General features: G+C 41.8%; 1 protein-coding gene across 3 annotated transcripts in view; it reads right to left on the minus strand.

The window, feature by feature from the left end:
* Positions 1-18,315, minus strand: part of GRB10 (growth factor receptor bound protein 10) — a 138,231-nt gene that overhangs the window by 23,958 nt on the left and 95,958 nt on the right. For all 3 annotated transcript variants that reach the window (XM_085220499.1, XM_085220500.1, XM_019613859.3), the window contains one exon: positions 4,474-4,630. In XM_085220499.1, coding sequence (XP_085076625.1) covers positions 4,474-4,630 — 157 coding nt within the window. The remainder of the gene's footprint in view (positions 1-4,473; positions 4,631-18,315) is intronic.

The raw sequence follows: 18,315 nt of genomic DNA on the forward strand, positions 1-18,315 counted from the left end.
AATCATTATCTTGGCAAATCTTCAAAAGTTTCTAAGAAAATATGTAATGTTCTTCAAAAGTCTTGTAGCCAGTACTTTCCTCTTATATATAATAGGGAATAAAAAGTGAGGTCAAACAAAAAATGACTTTCATGTAGCTCTATCCAAATCATGTGACTGGCTGACCAAAAAAGTTTGGATAGCCCCTTCCCCACTTCATATTCCTGCATCCCTGCATTCTCACAATTAGAAATGCCAGGCAGCTACTCAGGTTCTCTTGGGGAATATTCTGGATATAAAGCAACTGGTATCTCAAAAAGCAGCACGTTCTTGAATGTTACTTGAATTATCCGAGTTGGCATAATGACATTAAGTTCTTTGAAAATTTAACTCCTCTCTGAATGATCCCACTGTCTTTCATCTGCACTTAGACTGTCAGTCATCACCATCTCAATGATGAACTCAGAATTTGCCATGCTTTTGCGATGTCCAGCTTTGCTACAGATTGCATTCCAACAAGTTAATGCTGAGAATTTTCCACATTTGGTGGCTTTTACATTAAGAGCTGCTTCCTAATGCATTAGCCATAACACCACTTTTAGGGATAGTTTTTTGACTAATGTACACTGGAACACTACCACTGATATAACTTAACGACATTTCATACTACCAGAGTCCTCATCACCTGAATCCCTCTACATTATCTAGAGGCTTCACAGGTGAAGTTTCAAATATTGCCACTGATTTATTGCTACTGTCATGGTTTGAGGAAACTGCTTAGGTCAAATCTCCTCTTTTCACACCATGAGGAAAATGGTAGGACTTTGAGGGTGGATGGTCTTTCTGTTTTTTGTTTTTTTTTTTTTTCTTTTTTTGCTACAAAAAAATTCACTAAGTTATATTGATAGTAATCTTCATCACAGTATGAACCCTGAAAGAAATGTTCTACTGCTGGATGCTTCTGTTACCTCACAAAGTTGTGATCTTTGCTTTCCTAACACACTGTAGACTTGCCTAAAGGCAAGGACAAACCATGTCTCCTTTCTTCTGCAGTACAGAAGAACAGTTGTCAGTTTGGCATTCACAGGTCAAGTGTGTAAAAGGAAGTTAGTCTTGGTTGGCTTGCCACTATTCCATTATGGCTGAACGCTTGGAAAGGCCTGGGCAATTTGGTTAGTACAAGTGGTCTGGACTAAACTTCAGCCCTGCTTTGAGCTTTCTTCTACAAAACCAGAAGCACAGATGTCAGCCTGTTAAGTTCAATTGAAGCCTGAAAAGGTCAGTTTGTCTTCAAGCAGCAAAAGTGACCAGAAATATCTCTTTCCTTATCAGATAGGATTGACTCAGTCTCCTCTAAGCAGGTGCTGGAGGGACAGAACATACTTCTTTTTTCCTCCAAACTGCCCTCCATTACCAACTAGACATATACAGAAGTGTGGAACTGACACAAGGTGGGAAAATTAGTCAGATTCCATACTGAACAACACACAGGCATGTCCCATAATTAGTGTGAAAAAAAAAGCCCACCCTGTTTTTGTATTTTAGCAAGCAGTGTGGGTTACACTTTTAATTTGTTCATATTAAAGCAAATCAAATTCAATACACGTGTAAACAAAAAATATATGCATGAAACTCTGCGTTATTATTTCTATTAATTTCTAATACAGATATCTCATTCCCTTCCTAAATTAATGATAGTTAAGATTGGCGTAGCACGAGGAGAACAGCACGTTTTAAGAAGAGCTTAGGTGTATTTCCAAATACAAATGAAATAACATGATAAAGTTTCACACTGCTTACATCTTGACCACAAAGCATTTTAGATAGATACTAGTTGCAAAGTGCAGCAGCAATCATTTACACACGTCAAACCTAAACAAGTCTCATGATAGATTGCCACCATTGCCTCCAGTGAAAGCAAAAATAATCTGTGCAATCTAATAGCTATTATTTGCAAACATGCATGTTGTTTGGAAGACAACTGAGTATGTGTGGAAGGTAACCAGTTAGAGGAAGGCTTCTTAAAAACTGGGACCTAGATGATCACCATAGTGATAACTACACAGTAGCGTTGAAGATTTACTCTTGTCCTCAGTCTGCCCAGTACTAAAAGATGAACTGGTTCTGCAAACAGAAATCTTCTGAAACCAACGTTAGGCAAGCCCAAGAAAAAGATGTTAAATGAAAGCAATTTGCTTCTTTTGGTGGGTTTCTGGATTACCACCTACAGCATCAAGTCAGCAAAGATATCTCAATATGTCTTCTATAGAAACACAGGATCACAGGATTCTCGCTGCTCTGAAAACATTTTTCTTTCCACACGGCTAAGTTTCTATCCATCATTGCTTCATACTTCTGCTACATCAGATGTGCTATCTTAATTTTAGAGGGAAAAATATGGAACTTCGGTCAGCTACTGGTATCTTCACCTGAGCTGAGGAGATTCGAACCTAAATCTAACGGTATTTCACATACATAGGGAGGCACTTAGGTCACCAAGAACCTGAAAGTATGCAGCCACATAGCAGAACTCAAACTGCAACCACAAGAGGGTGAACGCCTAGAAGCTGGTGTTTGAAATTCATTGCGTATGTCGCAATGAATGCTTTGGTCCCCAAAAGATGAATTTTTATCCCCTTCTCTGCCCACATCCCTTCAAACACTAAACATGTAAATTCTGTATCGTGTCTTTTCGACACTTGAAACGTTTGCCTTACGCCCTCAAACAATGTGCTGCTTTGCGCGGCCTTCAGCTATGGAGCCTGGGGACAAAGTCTGGTGGCTGCTGGCGTCATCGCCTACACCCCTACTTCTGTGGGACAGCCTTTGTGCTCCGCTGAGAGCGAGAGCCCCGAGACAGGCAGGCTCTAATGTATATAAAAGCAGCTGATAAGTATCTTGCTCTTTTCCCATCATTGTTAATTACCAAGTTATTTGTGTGTAAACAGAAGCTTTTGATTTCCTAATCAGCCTCCTGCCCGTTTCATTCAGAGATGTCACACACCAGAGTTTGACAGCACAATTAGTCACCATGGAAGCTATTGTGATGTCACAAACACTGAATTGTGGCATCATTGAATGAATCTGGCAGGAGAAGGATGTTGGTTACAAAGGAGAAGGCTTCTGTTTACACAATACCTTGGTAATCAGCAATGATGGGAAAGGGAATACAGCAAAAGGGAGCCTGGTAGTTTAATGAGCATTGATAAAACTCAACATTTGTAAAGGCTGCTACAAGTGTGCATATGGCACAAGAAGCAAAGGACATAAAGATTCTGTAATTTATACCTTAATTCTTCACCTCATCCTATGTCCTCAAAACTGAAAGTATACCGCAGCTATATATAAATGCTTCCTGTTAATTTTTTCATAAATTTGTATATTAGGAGAGATACTCAATTAAAATCCCTGAATAATTAGAATATCCAATGATTCCTCTTTTCTTTTTTTTTCTTTTTTTTTTTTTTCTTTCTTTTTTTGAGTGCTATTCTGTGGAGCAGTGAATCTGTGTTAAGCAGTGTCAATGTGGGGCACTACATTTCCAGCAAATTCTTTTTTATTCATAAGGATTCTGAATTGCGTTTTTAGAACTAAAGAACTCTATTAGCTACAGACAGAAGTCACAGTCCTAGTGCTGTTGACCGCAGCTTACAGTTCGTCTTCCTTTATTTTCTAGAAAAGATTCACCTTTAAGCATATCGACTAATACTCCAAATGCTACACTTTCTAAAGCGTTATTCTATGGCAGAATTTTAGACAGCACATCTGAGCAATATGTAGTTGCATGCTGTGCATCAGAGCCTCACAACTCATCAGAGCCACAAAATAACAGGAAAAGCAAGACTGAATAACACAAGATTCTTTCGAGTAGTGCAATTAAACCGATTTGCGGTGTTATTTAACTCTCCACAGTTTTTCTTCTTGCTGCCTTCTTGGAACTGTAACCATGACACCTTAATTCCAATCAGGTGAAGAATGCTGCCTGGGGAGCAGATGCCACCACTGGTCCGGGGTCTGCCCGTGTACCCGGTGATGCCACTGGTTTTCCTTCCCCAGGTCAAGTTTGGCCTCCTCCTGCTCCCCCCAACCCGCGCTCCAGCTTTCATAAGCACTGCTGAGGGCATGCGAAACCGAGTGTGCTCGTCCAGGGCTCCGACTGGTGATGAGCTGAGCTGTTCACAGGACCAGCTCCATGGATCAGGCTTAATTTGCCTAAGCTGTTTATGTGCAATAGCTTCAGACGCAGCAAGGTAGCAACAGAGCTCTAGCATGAGGATTAGACAGTTACTGTTATTTTTTAAAATAAAAATAGAAGATGGGAAACAAGAGAAAGGCTTAACACAACAAATTGCAATACACAAAGGCACGTATGTAGCTTCAGCTAATGTCACAAATAAAAGCAGCATAAAGGAAACGATCCAGCTGAAAGCACATTCACATGAACCACCCGTCACGTCCCCAGGTAACCACACCACCCCTTTAACCATTCCCTACCTAATCCTAGGTGAGGGTGATGCTCCACTAGAGTCCAGCTGTTATCATCCACACAATGACTTTTGTAAACCAGCAGCTGGCAGAGGTCCCTGGCTGTCATGTCTGCTAGAATCTCGACCACTTTGCTCGTTCCATCTTCACTAAAGACTTTTACATCCTGCAACATAAAGGGTACACTTACAGATCAGCAGCTCTGGAAAGAGGCAAACCGCACAGCCGCTGCCGGACAGAGCGAGTCCTCGTCGTGCCTGGGCTCGGGGAGCGGCAGCAGGGGCACGTCAGGCGGGCGTGTGGCACTGGGTGGCACTGGGCAGCACTGGTGGTGAGGCCTTGGCCTCCTGCCCCTCCCCCAGTGCCTCCCTGCACCAGACAAAGATGAAGCAGCGTTAACAGGACCACATAGACAGGAACAAGCCGGCAGTAGGTTCTTTATCAGGCTGTGCAAGGAAAGCAAATGTGAAACAGAATGAAGGGAGTGAGTGCTCCTGCAGGGTACTGGGGTGCAGGAAGGCAGATGTGGTGGGCACCCGCTGTTCTCCCATCGGTGCGGTTGGAGGCCTCTGGATGTTGGCAGAGCGGCAGGCCAGGACCCTGGGGAGAAAATGGCTCGTGGAGCCCCGCTAACTTTGGGCTGCCGTGCTGGGGAAGTGCCACGCGCAGCTGAGCACATGCAGTGTTCTCCCTGCCGACTTCTCCATCCCGGATTCCGAGTGCTTCAGAACCAAACCTGACTGACCCACACATCCCAGATAATAAAAGAGAGAAAGAGCAAGTCAGGAACCTTCTCCCCACCTCCTGGATGACACAGATGCTCTCCTCTTGGTATTGTTCTGCTCAGACACGACACAGACACACTTGCTGGGGAATTATGTCCCCCACCAGCCCACAGCTTGACGCTGGAGAGGAACTCCCCGCTTCCAACGCCGCATTCTGGCCGGAGAAGACAAACCTAACAAAAACCCGGAGGGTAATCCGAGACGGAAAATCTTACCTCAGCAGCACGTAAGAGGCAGCAGTCGGAAGAACAAGATGGCATTTTAAACACCGATCGCCTCTTGGCAGAGAGTTTGCTCTGCTGCCAGCCTCGGGGCTGGGCCGGGCCCTGCCCGCTCCGCACCTGTCGCCTCCCTGCCCGGGCTGCGGAGCAAAGCGGCCCCGCCGAGCTCCGCTCAAAGGGTTACACGCAACCTTTGCGGTAGTGAATCAAACCACACCGCGCAGACCAATCCTAGCCCTCCCTCCGACTGATGTAATCGTTTCCCACACACTATCAGACTTCCAAATTATTCCCGCCCCCCCCACCCCCCCACCCCTCCCATACAACAACAACAAAAAACTTACAAAGGAAACCCGCTTTCGCGCTCGCCGGCCTGTGGGCACCCCTCCGGCAGCCCGAAGGGGAAGCCCCGTGGGCCGCTGCAGCCCGGAGGGAGGAGTCAGCCCGGACAGCAAAAAGTTGTCTTTAAAAAAAGAGCGCTCTGATCAGGCCGGCAAACTACAAACCCAACAGCGAGTGAGACGGAAAGTTGTTGCTCCAGTTTGCGGGGAAAGAGGAGGCGATAATACCCATTTAATTCAATTTCTTTATTGACTGCTTTCCCATTACAATCGACTGAAAAGGAATGGTATGAGTGAAAAGAATTCCCTGCTACTTTCTGCTGGACACCAGCGAGTGCTGTCCCTCACAAGCAGCCCAAACAGCTCCCCACTAGGCCTTGCTGAGCCTGGGGGGCTGAGGCTGCACCCAGTGCCTGCTGCTGACCGGTTCCAGGCAGGAGGAAAGCTCTTCTATCAAGGGTGCCTCTCTCATACCAGAGTAAGCTGTACAACCACCCTGCTCCTACGAATGGCAAGACTTGGTGGGGTACGGCCAATGGAAGAAACCTGCACTGCCTTTCAGACCCACTCAGGTCATGCTTCCTCATGCTCCTAGCCATCCCTCCTCGCCCTGCATGTGGCCTGACACCAGCTCTGGGGAAGCACGCTGGTATCTCACTGCACAGACATGAGCAGAGCTGTGTCAAAAACCCTACCACGCTTATGGCCACGGCTGGTCGCAGCGGTGCTCCGTCATGGTGCCTTTAAAGCCAAGGGACAGGCTGCACGCAGGAATTAAGAAGTTAACATCACTGACTATTAATAGTGCTGTGTTTGCCATCAAGGACAGCGCAAGGCCGCGTATCGCCACTGACATCAGGGATATAAAAGACTCCATCAGCAGCAGACGGAACGGCCTGAGCTGAACCTCACAACAGAGGACGGGAGAGAGGAGCGAGGTGAAACCCCATCCCTCTGCAGAGGCGAGACCGCCAAGGTCCCAGAGAAGCTGATGCAAAGTGTAAGAGGATGCCTTGCTCTGCAGAGTGCTGCGGAGCACGACCTATAGCCACAGCAGAGCCACTGACTCACAGTAAGGATTCGGCTCAAAACTTTCAGACACTTCCAGCAACAAAAGAGGCAGATAACAATATTTCACTAGCAGAGGGGTCTTGAAGTGAGTTGGTTCAACCCAATCCTCACACACTCCCTATCATATCTCCCTCCCTCCCCCCTCCCTTTTTTTTTTAACCACTTAAAGACGTGAAGGGGTCCCCAATCAAACTTCTTCCCTCAGAAATATTATTTCACTTGCAAAATTTATTTGGAAATTAATATTCGCAAAAGAAAATGAAGCAGAAATCATTCTGAAGAAAGCACTGCAATAATGAAATCGTTTAGCTTGCAGTGGGGTTCAGAAAGTTAGCCTGACACTTTTGCCCTGCGTCCCTCAGAGAAATGCAGTGAGATACAACAGCACTGCCTGCAACAGTGATTTACAAAAGGCCCCAATTACGTCAGCAGCACAAGGCACCTTCTATTCAAAATTAAGGTTAAGAATGCTAAGCCAACCAGAGCATTATATTGGCTGAACATTCAGTGCTTTACAGCGCAGAGGAGCAGATAACAGACTGCGCCATTGTTCTGCGAGGAATTCTTTCCTCCAGCTTTCTTCTCTTTTTTCTTTTTTTTTTTTTTTTTAAAGACAAAGGCTTAAAAATTAAAAATTTAAAAGAAGATTAATATTCACCACTTCACTAGTTACATATAATGGGTTGTGTATCAGGAGTGCCCTCATGGCTATTTCATCTCCCAGCCTCAGCTCCTCAACCTCATAGTACCAAGCGGAGCATTTTGCGTGCATCAAGTAATGCAAACAGCATGCACTACAAGAGAGGATAAAAAAAAGTAAGCCCAGTTGTGTCACGATCACATTACTTTCCTCCTCCTTCTCCACTTAAATATTTGTGCTATTTTCTTTCCTTTCGGTGCGAAAGAAAACTTAAAAGCGTATATAATCATCACAAAAAACAAACAAACAAAAAAAACCCCTCAGGCTTTGAAGAGAAGTTATGCTGACATCTTCGGAGCAAATGGATCAGCTTTTGCATTGTACAATCTGAAACAGATTACAATGTAATTGATGCCAGTGCCAACCAACCTCTGCTGTCCTGGGCTCTGACTCCCAGCTGAGTCTAAGGAGAGAGCACTTACGACGAGAGACCATCTGATGGCAACCTAGCAGAGGAAAGGCTTCTGTATGTTAGTTCTTCACACGTTTTCCTTTGTAACAGCCAAACATCACAGGAAGCCATTAAAATACACCAAAGAATCATTTCAGCTTTCTGTTGTACCAAAAGCCACACAAACTCAACATCAATCCAGCAAGTTTCGATATTCATCCTCAAATGTCACTTGTTTGTTCAGACTTGAGAAGCATACCATCAATGATGTTAACAAAAAAGAAAAGTGAACTGAAATACATGTACCTTGTACAAGCAGAAAGAGTGACTTATTCCTTATGGCACTTATGTCACAGGCAAGTACACCAAGATTGTACCGTTTTGATGTGATCATTTTTCTGAAAGCTCTGTGTGTTCATGGGCTTATAGGAGTAGAATCAAAGTTGCTGGAAGTGCAGGAGGCGTTTGGTCAATCCAAAGCTGCTGAAGACTGCAGCTTTGCATGCACGTTACCCTTGAACTGCTAATTGCCTAGCTGAATTGCAACAGAAAGGTAGTTGGGGCATGCTTCCTGGAGCTGTAACCTTTGGTGAAGAAAAGCCCCTTAAGCACACTCTGTGCACATCTGCAAAGCAAGCAGCAGCTCAACCAACCCCAGCCCTGGAGTACCACCCAGTTCCCCCACTCAGTGCCCAGCAGCACTGAGACAGCTTTGTGAAGTGAGGGAATTTCAAGCGCTGCAATGAAATAAATATATAGGTCAACGTTGTGGCTCTTTTTGCCTCCTTTGTTGCACAGCTCATGCAGGAAAGAAAGCACTTCAAACAAACTGCAGCAGTAATAACAATAATTTGTGGATAGCACCACTTGTACACAAGTCATTAGACAGCACTTATTAAAAAAAAAAAAGTGAGTTATTTGATCACTGCTTTTTTGCTCTCCACATACAAACATAAAACCCTAGGAAATGCTGAGGTTAAGGTTCTCATAGCAACATTAACTCTCTCATCTGGCATATACTATATTTAGGTACACATTTAGCAGCCTATGAACAACAAAGGAGAACAATTGTTGTAAGATCAAGATCTTACTCTTTGACTTTCATATTCAGAGTAGCAATGAAAAGCAAAGGAAAAAAAAAAAAAAAGACTTGTCAATGTTATAAAATCCCTGTTCTGTCCCTCTTTGCTGGGGTATCAAATTTTATATCCATTTCCAAGAGCTAAAAGAACAACTTGACATGAAGGTGATTGTCACATGATCAACAGTCATCAAACACTGATATTAAAGCCATCAAATTTCTGATGGTCATGGCAGCAAGACTGGTTTTGGGAACCACAGCAAGATGGGCAGAGAAGGACATGGCGGGATTAACACTCCATTCGAGTAAGAATCTATATTTGTATGCCAGCGCTTCAGAACTGCTCATGTACAAACACTCCGGCCCAGATTCACCCCAGGTAATTTTAGAGAGTTAAATTCTTCTTCAAGCTCGGGGACAGAGACAGGGTAACTTAAGAGCTAAAGCACATGATAAAGGCATTTGTCTCTGCTCACCGCAGAGAGAAACCAGGCTCCTATCTTGGGACCTCAGTTGGATGCCTTAAGCTATACTGGCTGGATTCAGGCCTTGGTGACTAATCAAGCAAACACGTCTCCCTACACGACTGGCATCACTACAGACTGCAATTGTTGACATTTGAGCTTAAAAAAAATTATCCGGTGTGTGATGTTGCATATACAGAAAGCACATTTAAAAGAACTCACAGGATGAGAACATTTGGTGTCCGATTAAAGTTTAAAACTAGAACACTGTGAAAACAAACCAAAGCTTTCTCTCTTCTCATTCAAAACCACGTGTAAAAATGGCCATTTGTTATAGATACACCTGACAAAACCTATTCTTACAGTTTCCATCTTCTCAAAACTTCAGGTTCTAATACCCTCTGTATAAGCTTAGCCTTGCACCATAATTGTGCCAAGGCTTCAAAAACCTCAGCTGTTTACATGGAAAGGTGTGAACTTCACCATGTGCTTTAAAGAAAAAAAATGCACCGTGCACATTTTCATGACACAGGCACTGCCTGTGCAACAAAAGATTTATTCCAGCATGTACTCAACATATTTGAAGGCTGAAGGTTTGAAAACTGCAAGTTGCTACCCTGTAATTTCCATATTTTACAAATAAATAGCAGAATGCAGATTTAAGTGCTACATGCCTACATACAGACAACACACTGATTTTCTGTCAGTATCTTCTAAAGCTATTTCTCTCTTTCCCACTTTGGTTTAATGCTCACATGCTCAGTTAAGTCATTTGACCTATTTGACATTTTTCTGTCTTCCCACTCGATTCCTCCTTTGCCAGTGGTAATTTACAGGTAAAAGAAAAGAGAAAGGCTGATTTTCAATCCCTGCAACAGAATAACAATAGGCCTTTATGAATTTTGCTGAAGCTTCTGGGTATCTGCAGTATACTAGTGGTGAAAAAAACTGAGGAAGGAATTCAGACAGGCCTTGAAAAAGTTATCAGCTGTAGAGGGGGGAAGGCACCCCATCCGCCAACTCACCAGTCCTGATTTGAGGCCCAGACTGGTGGTCACAGCACCAACACATTGCGTTTTCCTCTTTGCCTGCACCCTCCCCCACCCAGCACTTACCATTACTTTTGATCATCAGCCTGCAAATGAGTTCTCTCCGCTCTACACAGCTCCTCCCAACTGCAATTGCTTTTCATGCAAAAATGCTTTCTAGTTTCTAGATCCTTTATGTAAGTAAAAAAAATAGTTACACTGTTACTCTCCTTTGATTATGTAATGAAGACATTAAGTGGCGGTGATGGCATTAACCTTTATCTGCCATATTACTTTTCTGTGCAATTTATCCCTAGATAGTTTGCAATCTTCCTCAGCTGTGCTTACAGAATGCATTATTTATTGCCTGAGTTTGCTCCAAGAGAAAGGTTTAGTAAAAAAGTTCTTGCAAACACAATTTAAGTTCCTAACAATTCTAGAAAGGGTAATATAAAAAAAAAACTAATAATTTCTTGATTAAAATTCTTAAGTAACCAAGCTAGTTACCGAGTATTTAAAATTGTTTTGTCAATATAAATTACTCTTTAGAAAAACAATTATTACCACATCTTCCTTGCTATACAGGCTTTCAACCACAAGAACCACATTAATTTGAAGCTTGGCAGGCAGCGTAACAAGGCTCCAGGGAGCAGCCTTCCGTAGGATTCAGAAAAATGGTGCAGGCCCTGTCGGCTTGGACCGCTGCTTCCTTCCCAGTTGGACACTGCAGCAACAGCAGCTGCAGCACTTGCCAACTGAGAGCCCTGGCCATGCTCTGAGCCAAAGAGCCACCTCAGTATAGGGTCTGGCAACGAACATTTAGCTTCTCACTATGACCTACTGCAGTCCAAGAACAACTTCCACATGGGCAGCCTGCAAAATCCCCTTTCCCTTTCAGGCTTGTCTGAGGAAAAAGGAGCAGGGAGCTTACACAGCAGAGCACAGGAACATCATGAAGAGCAGTACATACAATCAGACACAGCACCAGCCCTCAATCACCAGTCTCATGAGGTTGGTAAGGAAACCAGAAGCCACTTTTTAAGATGCCTTTGGAAACTTAAGATGAGTATTAGAAAACAGATTCATTTTTAGTGCATAGGAAAATCTTTAGGGTAGCTCCCTGTTACGTAGTATAGTAAGAACCCAGGTTTATGACTGTGGTAGGCACAGTAGCAGAAATAAAACCCAATCCAACATCCATGGACGATGCCAAATAATCTATAATGGGAACGTCCAGACATGACAAAACAAATACATTATTTTAAGAACTGGTAGTTATGAAACTGGCTTTGAACTACTGTGATTCAATTTATATAGACTGGTAACAAACAAATGTAAGCAAGTACCATGTTTTGAGACCCAGAAGATGTAGAGATGGTCAGAAACTACAAATGCAATACAAAGACGACAAAGGCAGACCCTTTTTCCTGTCCTGTATATCTCTGGGCAGCCTGGTCTAGTGGTTGGCAACCCTGCACATAGCAGGGGGGTTGAAACTAGATGATCACTGTGGTCCTTTTCAACCCAGACCATTCTATGATTCTGTCATTCCTCCCCTCCACTCCCACCCTCTCCGCTCTGTCCTTCCAAGAAAAAAAAGAAAAAGCGGAGAAACAAAGGGCATCTGAGCCTGCTTCCTGGTACAGGCAGCTGTAGAGTTCCTAAGTTTTTTCCTGCAGCTCTGGGGAGTAAAAGAAACTAAAAAAAATAATTAAGCCAAGTCCTCAGCTGAAGCCCCAGATCCTGAATCCAACATTTCCTGCCAGTATTAACAGTACCAGGATAAAGAAGAGTGTTCACAACAAGTACAGAGGTGTACTGAATTACAAGAAGCAATTCTCTGTCTTTCCAAGAGTCACTTTACTACTCTCCACATCCAAATGAAATGATGCTGATGTCTCAGTTCAGGAAGCTACAAGTCAGCTGCAAGGAGAGAGGGAGAAGCTGGAAACTAAAACAAAAAATGAAACTTTTTAAGAAGTCCATGAGCTTGAAAACATGAAGATGAAAGCAACTTAGGGCAATGAAAAAGGTAACACCAGCTAAAGGAAGAAAAGGCGAAAACTGTAGAAAGACCTCTAGCGAAGGCTGGACAAGATCTCTGAGCACACAAGTAGCAACGACTGTTTAACAGTGTTGATCTGAAGAGTACTGGAAATACTGAAAGTCACAAGCTAATGGCCTCTGTGTGCTCTGCGTTCCAGTGTACCTTGGAAACACAAGTTTCCTGAACATTGATAGCCTCAGCTGAAATTCACAACAGATTTTCCCAACAGGGCTGAGTTTGCACTGCTAAACAAAATTGGGGTGCTTTGCAGTCAGCTTAGCTGGGGCAGCAGGCAAAGCATCACTGATGCCTGGCCACCAATTCCTTCCTCACTGTCTTCCACACTATTGGTAACTTTGAGCCATGAGCATTGGCTGATTGTTGCTACCTCAACATTCAGGATGTTTTATAGGTTGGTTCGTCGCACACAATAATGCCTCTTCCAAAGCTGCTCACATTTGGATGATGTTTTTGTGCAATTACGTATGCATCAATTGTGTGGGTAGAATGAACCCCTTACAGATAAGAGCCTGAGAAAGCTTGTGTCAATGGGAGAAGAGGACTTGTATCATCCTCTCCCCAGTACACGTACAATTCTCATTTTCAACAACTGCTTTCATCATACACTGCTCCATAAAACTGTTCGCTCCACTGTTTAATTTGTAGTAAATTTAGACACTGGAGCAAAATAATAGTTTTCCACAAATTCAAGAATGAAATATTGAAAATTTCCAGGACTGATGCAAAATCTGGGGATATGTCATCATGACTAAACTCGAAATTTTCTCTTGAATGCAGCAAGCCCCATGCAAATCTCATTCCCTTCCAACCCAACTGGAGAAAAAAACAAAAACAACTATTTGAGAGATTGATTAATTTCGTCAAAGCACCCAATGCAGGGAGAGACATCAGCAAGACACTCTGACATCTCCCCTTAGGCTGTCCCACTGCTGTACTGGCGGGACTGACTCATGGATAGTTCTGGGAGGCTTCACACCACTCATCTCTGTGCACCTGTCCCAAGGTCCCTCTAAAGGGCTCACTCCAGGCCCATCTGTAACCCTCTTCCTCCTAGCGGGAGCACTGCAAACAAAAAAAACAACAACAACAACAAAAAAACCCACACAAGCCAACCCTTTGCCGAGCTCCCAGGGACAAATTCCCTGCTGCCATGGTTACCACTCCAACTTGTCTGGTGGAACTAGAAATAAAAAACTTCCTTGAGAACAGAAGGCTATATAATGTTAGCTCTTCCTCCCTCCCCTTGCTCATCATTGTTAGCCACTAAATCAGCTACATCTGGCATATTTAATTTGGGCTAAATAAAATGTCACTAATTAAAAAGATGCCGAACAAGCAATACATGACATTATAGAAATGAAGAGCTCAGTATCTGAACACAGCCTTTTAGGAACTGGAAAGATTCAGCTAGTTTTTACCAAAAGCTGTAAAGCAAAGGCAACTAAATGGCCCTCTGTGCAATCATACTCATGGCAGCATCCCCCAGCAACTCTCCCTTATCACCTAGGTGTACTGAGGTTTCCAAACTTTCCTTGCTGGAGCAATGGCAAAGCAGCTAGCTCATCACATACCGTAACAATAGGCTGCAAGTCTGCAGCTTTAATTCTAACTTTTGAAAAGAAGATTACTTTGCTAAAGCTACAAAGACTAAGCCGTTCGGCAGACCTGCATGTGAGCTGCATGAAAGCACCTATGGCCATGGAACAGATTCTGAGCAGCAGCCTCCCCCCTCCTCTGAGAACAGATCTGCTAAGTGCTTTGGACCAGATTCCCAGCATTTATACATTAGACCACTGGTTTCTCTCTGGTTTTGCTGGTCTTTGGTTATACTTTCAATACCATTGCTTAGTTTCACTCCTATTGATAGTCAAGTGAGATTCAAATATACAGCACAGAAATCCCTCACCAATAAAGTAAATTTTAACAGAATTCTCCCAAGATGATTAAGTGAATCGCATTGATAATGCATCCATACATAAGGCTGTTGATGTGTGCTAAGTAAAAGGATTATTCTTTTCAGAGTAATCAGTATTCATAACTTGGTATTCATAAATAACTTAACAGTGGCCTTTATCGTCACCATTCCAAACCTTAATGTTAGGCATAACAGGAAAGTGATACATTTCAAAACCATCATATCTTCCCCTGCTTTCTGTTATAAAAGCCTAAGAACAATCACAGAATGGCTCCACCAGAGAAACTCAGAACAAAGTGCCCAGACCCGTGCCCAGGTGGCTTTTGGAGATTTCCAAGGAGGAGACAGCACAGCCTCTCTGGGTGAGCCTGTGCTGGTGCTCAGTCATCTGCACAAAACAGAAGTGCAGCATGATGTTCAGAAGGAATCGCGTGTTTCTCTTTGTGCTGAGTCATGCTATAGTGGCTCAGAGTGGTACAGAAATACTTAAAAGTCCATTCATCCAAGGCCAATGAATATCTCTTTAAGTTAAAATACAAGGCAGCATGCTGAAACCAACGTCACAATTTAAAAAAAAATGCTTCCTGATAAAAAACTAGATAACATAACGCTAAGAGATTTGATGCCAGATCTTGCATGAAACAAAATGCCACTTCTTCATTCAACATCTGCCTCAGATTATTTTACATGGAAACTGCTGCTGCTCTGAAGCTGTTAAGACACTCAGCTTGCAATTAAGCCATCTCATCTTTGAAGCTGATGGAAGTAAAGCTTTCTACTCCCTATAGACATTTCCCTAAAATAAGATAATCTGAGACAAATTCCAAATGCATTTATTCTGTGTTGTCCACTCAATTAAACATCTTGCTCAAATGCAATCAATGAGTCTTCTCTCTAATTGAAAAGCTTATCCAACAATTTTCATGAGACTTCCATTAAACATTTAAAATAATTAGCTGCATTAGAAAGACATTTATATTCAAATAGCTCACACGCCTAGTTTCTTTGTTTAGCATAGGCAAATGAATATGAAAAAGATCCCTAGAGAAAAAGAACAAATATTGGGTGAATCTTTTCTTTAAGACAATAGACACTCCCTAGAAACCAATTCTGCATGGTATTAAATGGGAAATCTGTGAACAAGAGCTTTATTACTGTAATTGATGGCAGAGAAACCAACCATTCGCAAAACTGAGACAATGACAAGAGATTTTACTCTGTATTTTTGTATTTTACAGATAATATAAGTCAATATGTTCAAGCATGCTTTGTTCTTACCCCTCCCCCTCCACTATTATTAAGAAGTGGAAGAAATTCACAATGCAAAGCCATCAGTAACTTTACTTCCATCCTGACACAAACAACTGGCTTCACATTTACATCATAGATCTTCTTTACAAATTATGCTGAGAAAAATCTAGGTCATTGAAACCTTCTTGAAATGAACTGTGTAGAAACTAAGAGCACTGATGTCAAATTTATTTTGCCTTTCACAAGCTCATTTTCTTTTTTTTCCAGATTGGCAGAAGGTAGATCAACCTTTGGACATCTTTCTGATTCTGAAGTTTCTATGAGTGAATTAATTTCATTTCCATCCAACAAAAACCATTCTGAGCACGTAGCATATATAAGAACAACTTTAAGGCAGCTAGACTTAAATTGCCAAAGTACACCTTACATCAACATAGAAGATAAGCAAATATCCCAGTTTAGAATTCTTGACAACATACTACATTTAATATTCTTTTTCACTCAAAACTTTATTATCTAAATAAATAAACATATATGAATGAAAATAGCGTTTTGCTTCTTTCCTTTTTTTTTTTTTTTAACAATAGGCTGTTTTTGGCATGAATTTGAATTATTAACCAAATTCTATTTTCTTTAGAATATATTGTTACTGTTGATTTCCATTTACATAAACTAGTAATTTCATTCTACAGATTTCAACTTAAAACATCTATCACTTAGGCTCCATCATCATGTTTAATTTTTTTGCTTAATTACATAGCTGTACACATTTCAAAACTATTTTATTTCAAAGTGTCCATTAAAACAGCTACTGTGTTAATCACTAACTGTCAAACACAAATCTACCTGACTTTAGCCAATATATCAAATTCTGACTTATCACTCTTTGTTCACTCATTTGGAGACAATGTCATTTGTGGGAAAAACATCATTGCTTCTTCCAGCTTTAGAAAACTGTGTCTTTGAATGGTGGTTTAGCATAACAATATATCTTACTACTTGTACAGGTAGAAAAATGAGATAGCATTTGCTTCTTCCACAATTTTCCCATCCTACTACACAAGATTACACACTGAAGAAAAAAAAAAAAAAAAGCTAGCTGCAGAGTATTAACAAAAAATACTCTGTACTGAAGCTAATTTCTGTTCAACTGTTTCTTGTACTCCTATGAACAAAACAGACATTGGTCAGACACAAAGTGTAACTTATAAGTGTTTTTATAGGTTTCTTGCTAGATTTCTGCACTATTTCTTTCATCCCCACAGAAAACAACCCAAGTTTCACTGCTTTACTTCCATCAGCTGAGGCTCTGTCAACATACATAGTAAGAATTTCTACGGTTGCCAGCATCTCTCCTGATACACAAATGGTGCTGTTTCTGCCATGTGGAGTAACTGATGAGGGGGCCAGTCAATAAGGTGAACGAGCAACATAAATCTCCCACTTACAAACACAGTAAGACTTGCTCCTTATAAAAAAGTTCGGTAACTTAAGGGAAGGAAAGAAGGTCTTACATCACAGATCACTGTCTAGTTGAAGATTTTTTTTTTGCACTCCATCCAAACCGCAAAGGTGGTATCCATTTAAGTTGTCACTATCTACCTCAATCTAAGCACATAGTCTTCACTTATCATTAAGGTTCTAAGGTCAATGGACAGAGAAAAAGGCCCTTCAATACAGTTTATCTTTTACAGTTTTGCTACCATAAAATGTCATGAATATTCTTGAAAGATACTCTTCTATATCAGCTAGTAGGAGAAAACCAGACAAGCAACTCAAATTACCTATTTAATCACAGAAATAAATTCCACCAAAAGACTATTGTATTTCTTGACACTGTGAAAAACTACAATAAATGGTTTAATAATATTACATTTCTTTATCTTTCTATTCTTAAGAGTAAAGAAATATTACTTAAGATTAGCTCTGTAGAGGTATTTGTTAGAAAGTTCTATTTTACATTTTGTACAGAATAAATTCAAAGGGAAAGATAAAATTTTGTAAATAAGTTTTTGTTCCCACACGGAACAACAGAATTTTGAGCGGAGCATACACAAGGGTCCTTTGGCCAAACGTGAGGCTATGAGCAAAAACATGGAAAGCAATACCTTCTTGAAATAGCATTTAAGTGTTGTTTTTAAAATGAATAGGTGTTTGAGCAGAAGGACAGTAAAAGACTGGGGCTATCATACCTACCCTGAAGGAATCTGACAGCAGGAGTCTGATAACTGAAGGGTGAATAAACCCAACTCTTGTTAGAATTTATGTGCCACTTTGTACACTGAGTCCCAGTCAAACACTGACACAAGCTTTCACAATATGAGGTCAGATACAGAAAGGTGAAGATCACCCACAGCAAGAAACTCCAGTGTCTTTCTCCAGATATAGAGCAAGTCTTGCAAGCAGAGATTCAAGAAAGGACTGTCCACAGTTGGAATAACCAGATATGTTCATTCACCTACATACCACTTTCCAGCAACAACAAAAAAATGCCAGCACACAATATGAAAAACAAGGCATTCCTACTGCTCGCTC

The sequence above is a fragment of the Meleagris gallopavo genome, chromosome 3 (genome assembly GCF_905368555.1).
Source record: "Meleagris gallopavo chromosome 3, MGAL_WU_HG_1.1, whole genome shotgun sequence".
Lineage (NCBI taxonomy): Eukaryota > Metazoa > Chordata > Aves > Galliformes > Phasianidae > Meleagris > Meleagris gallopavo.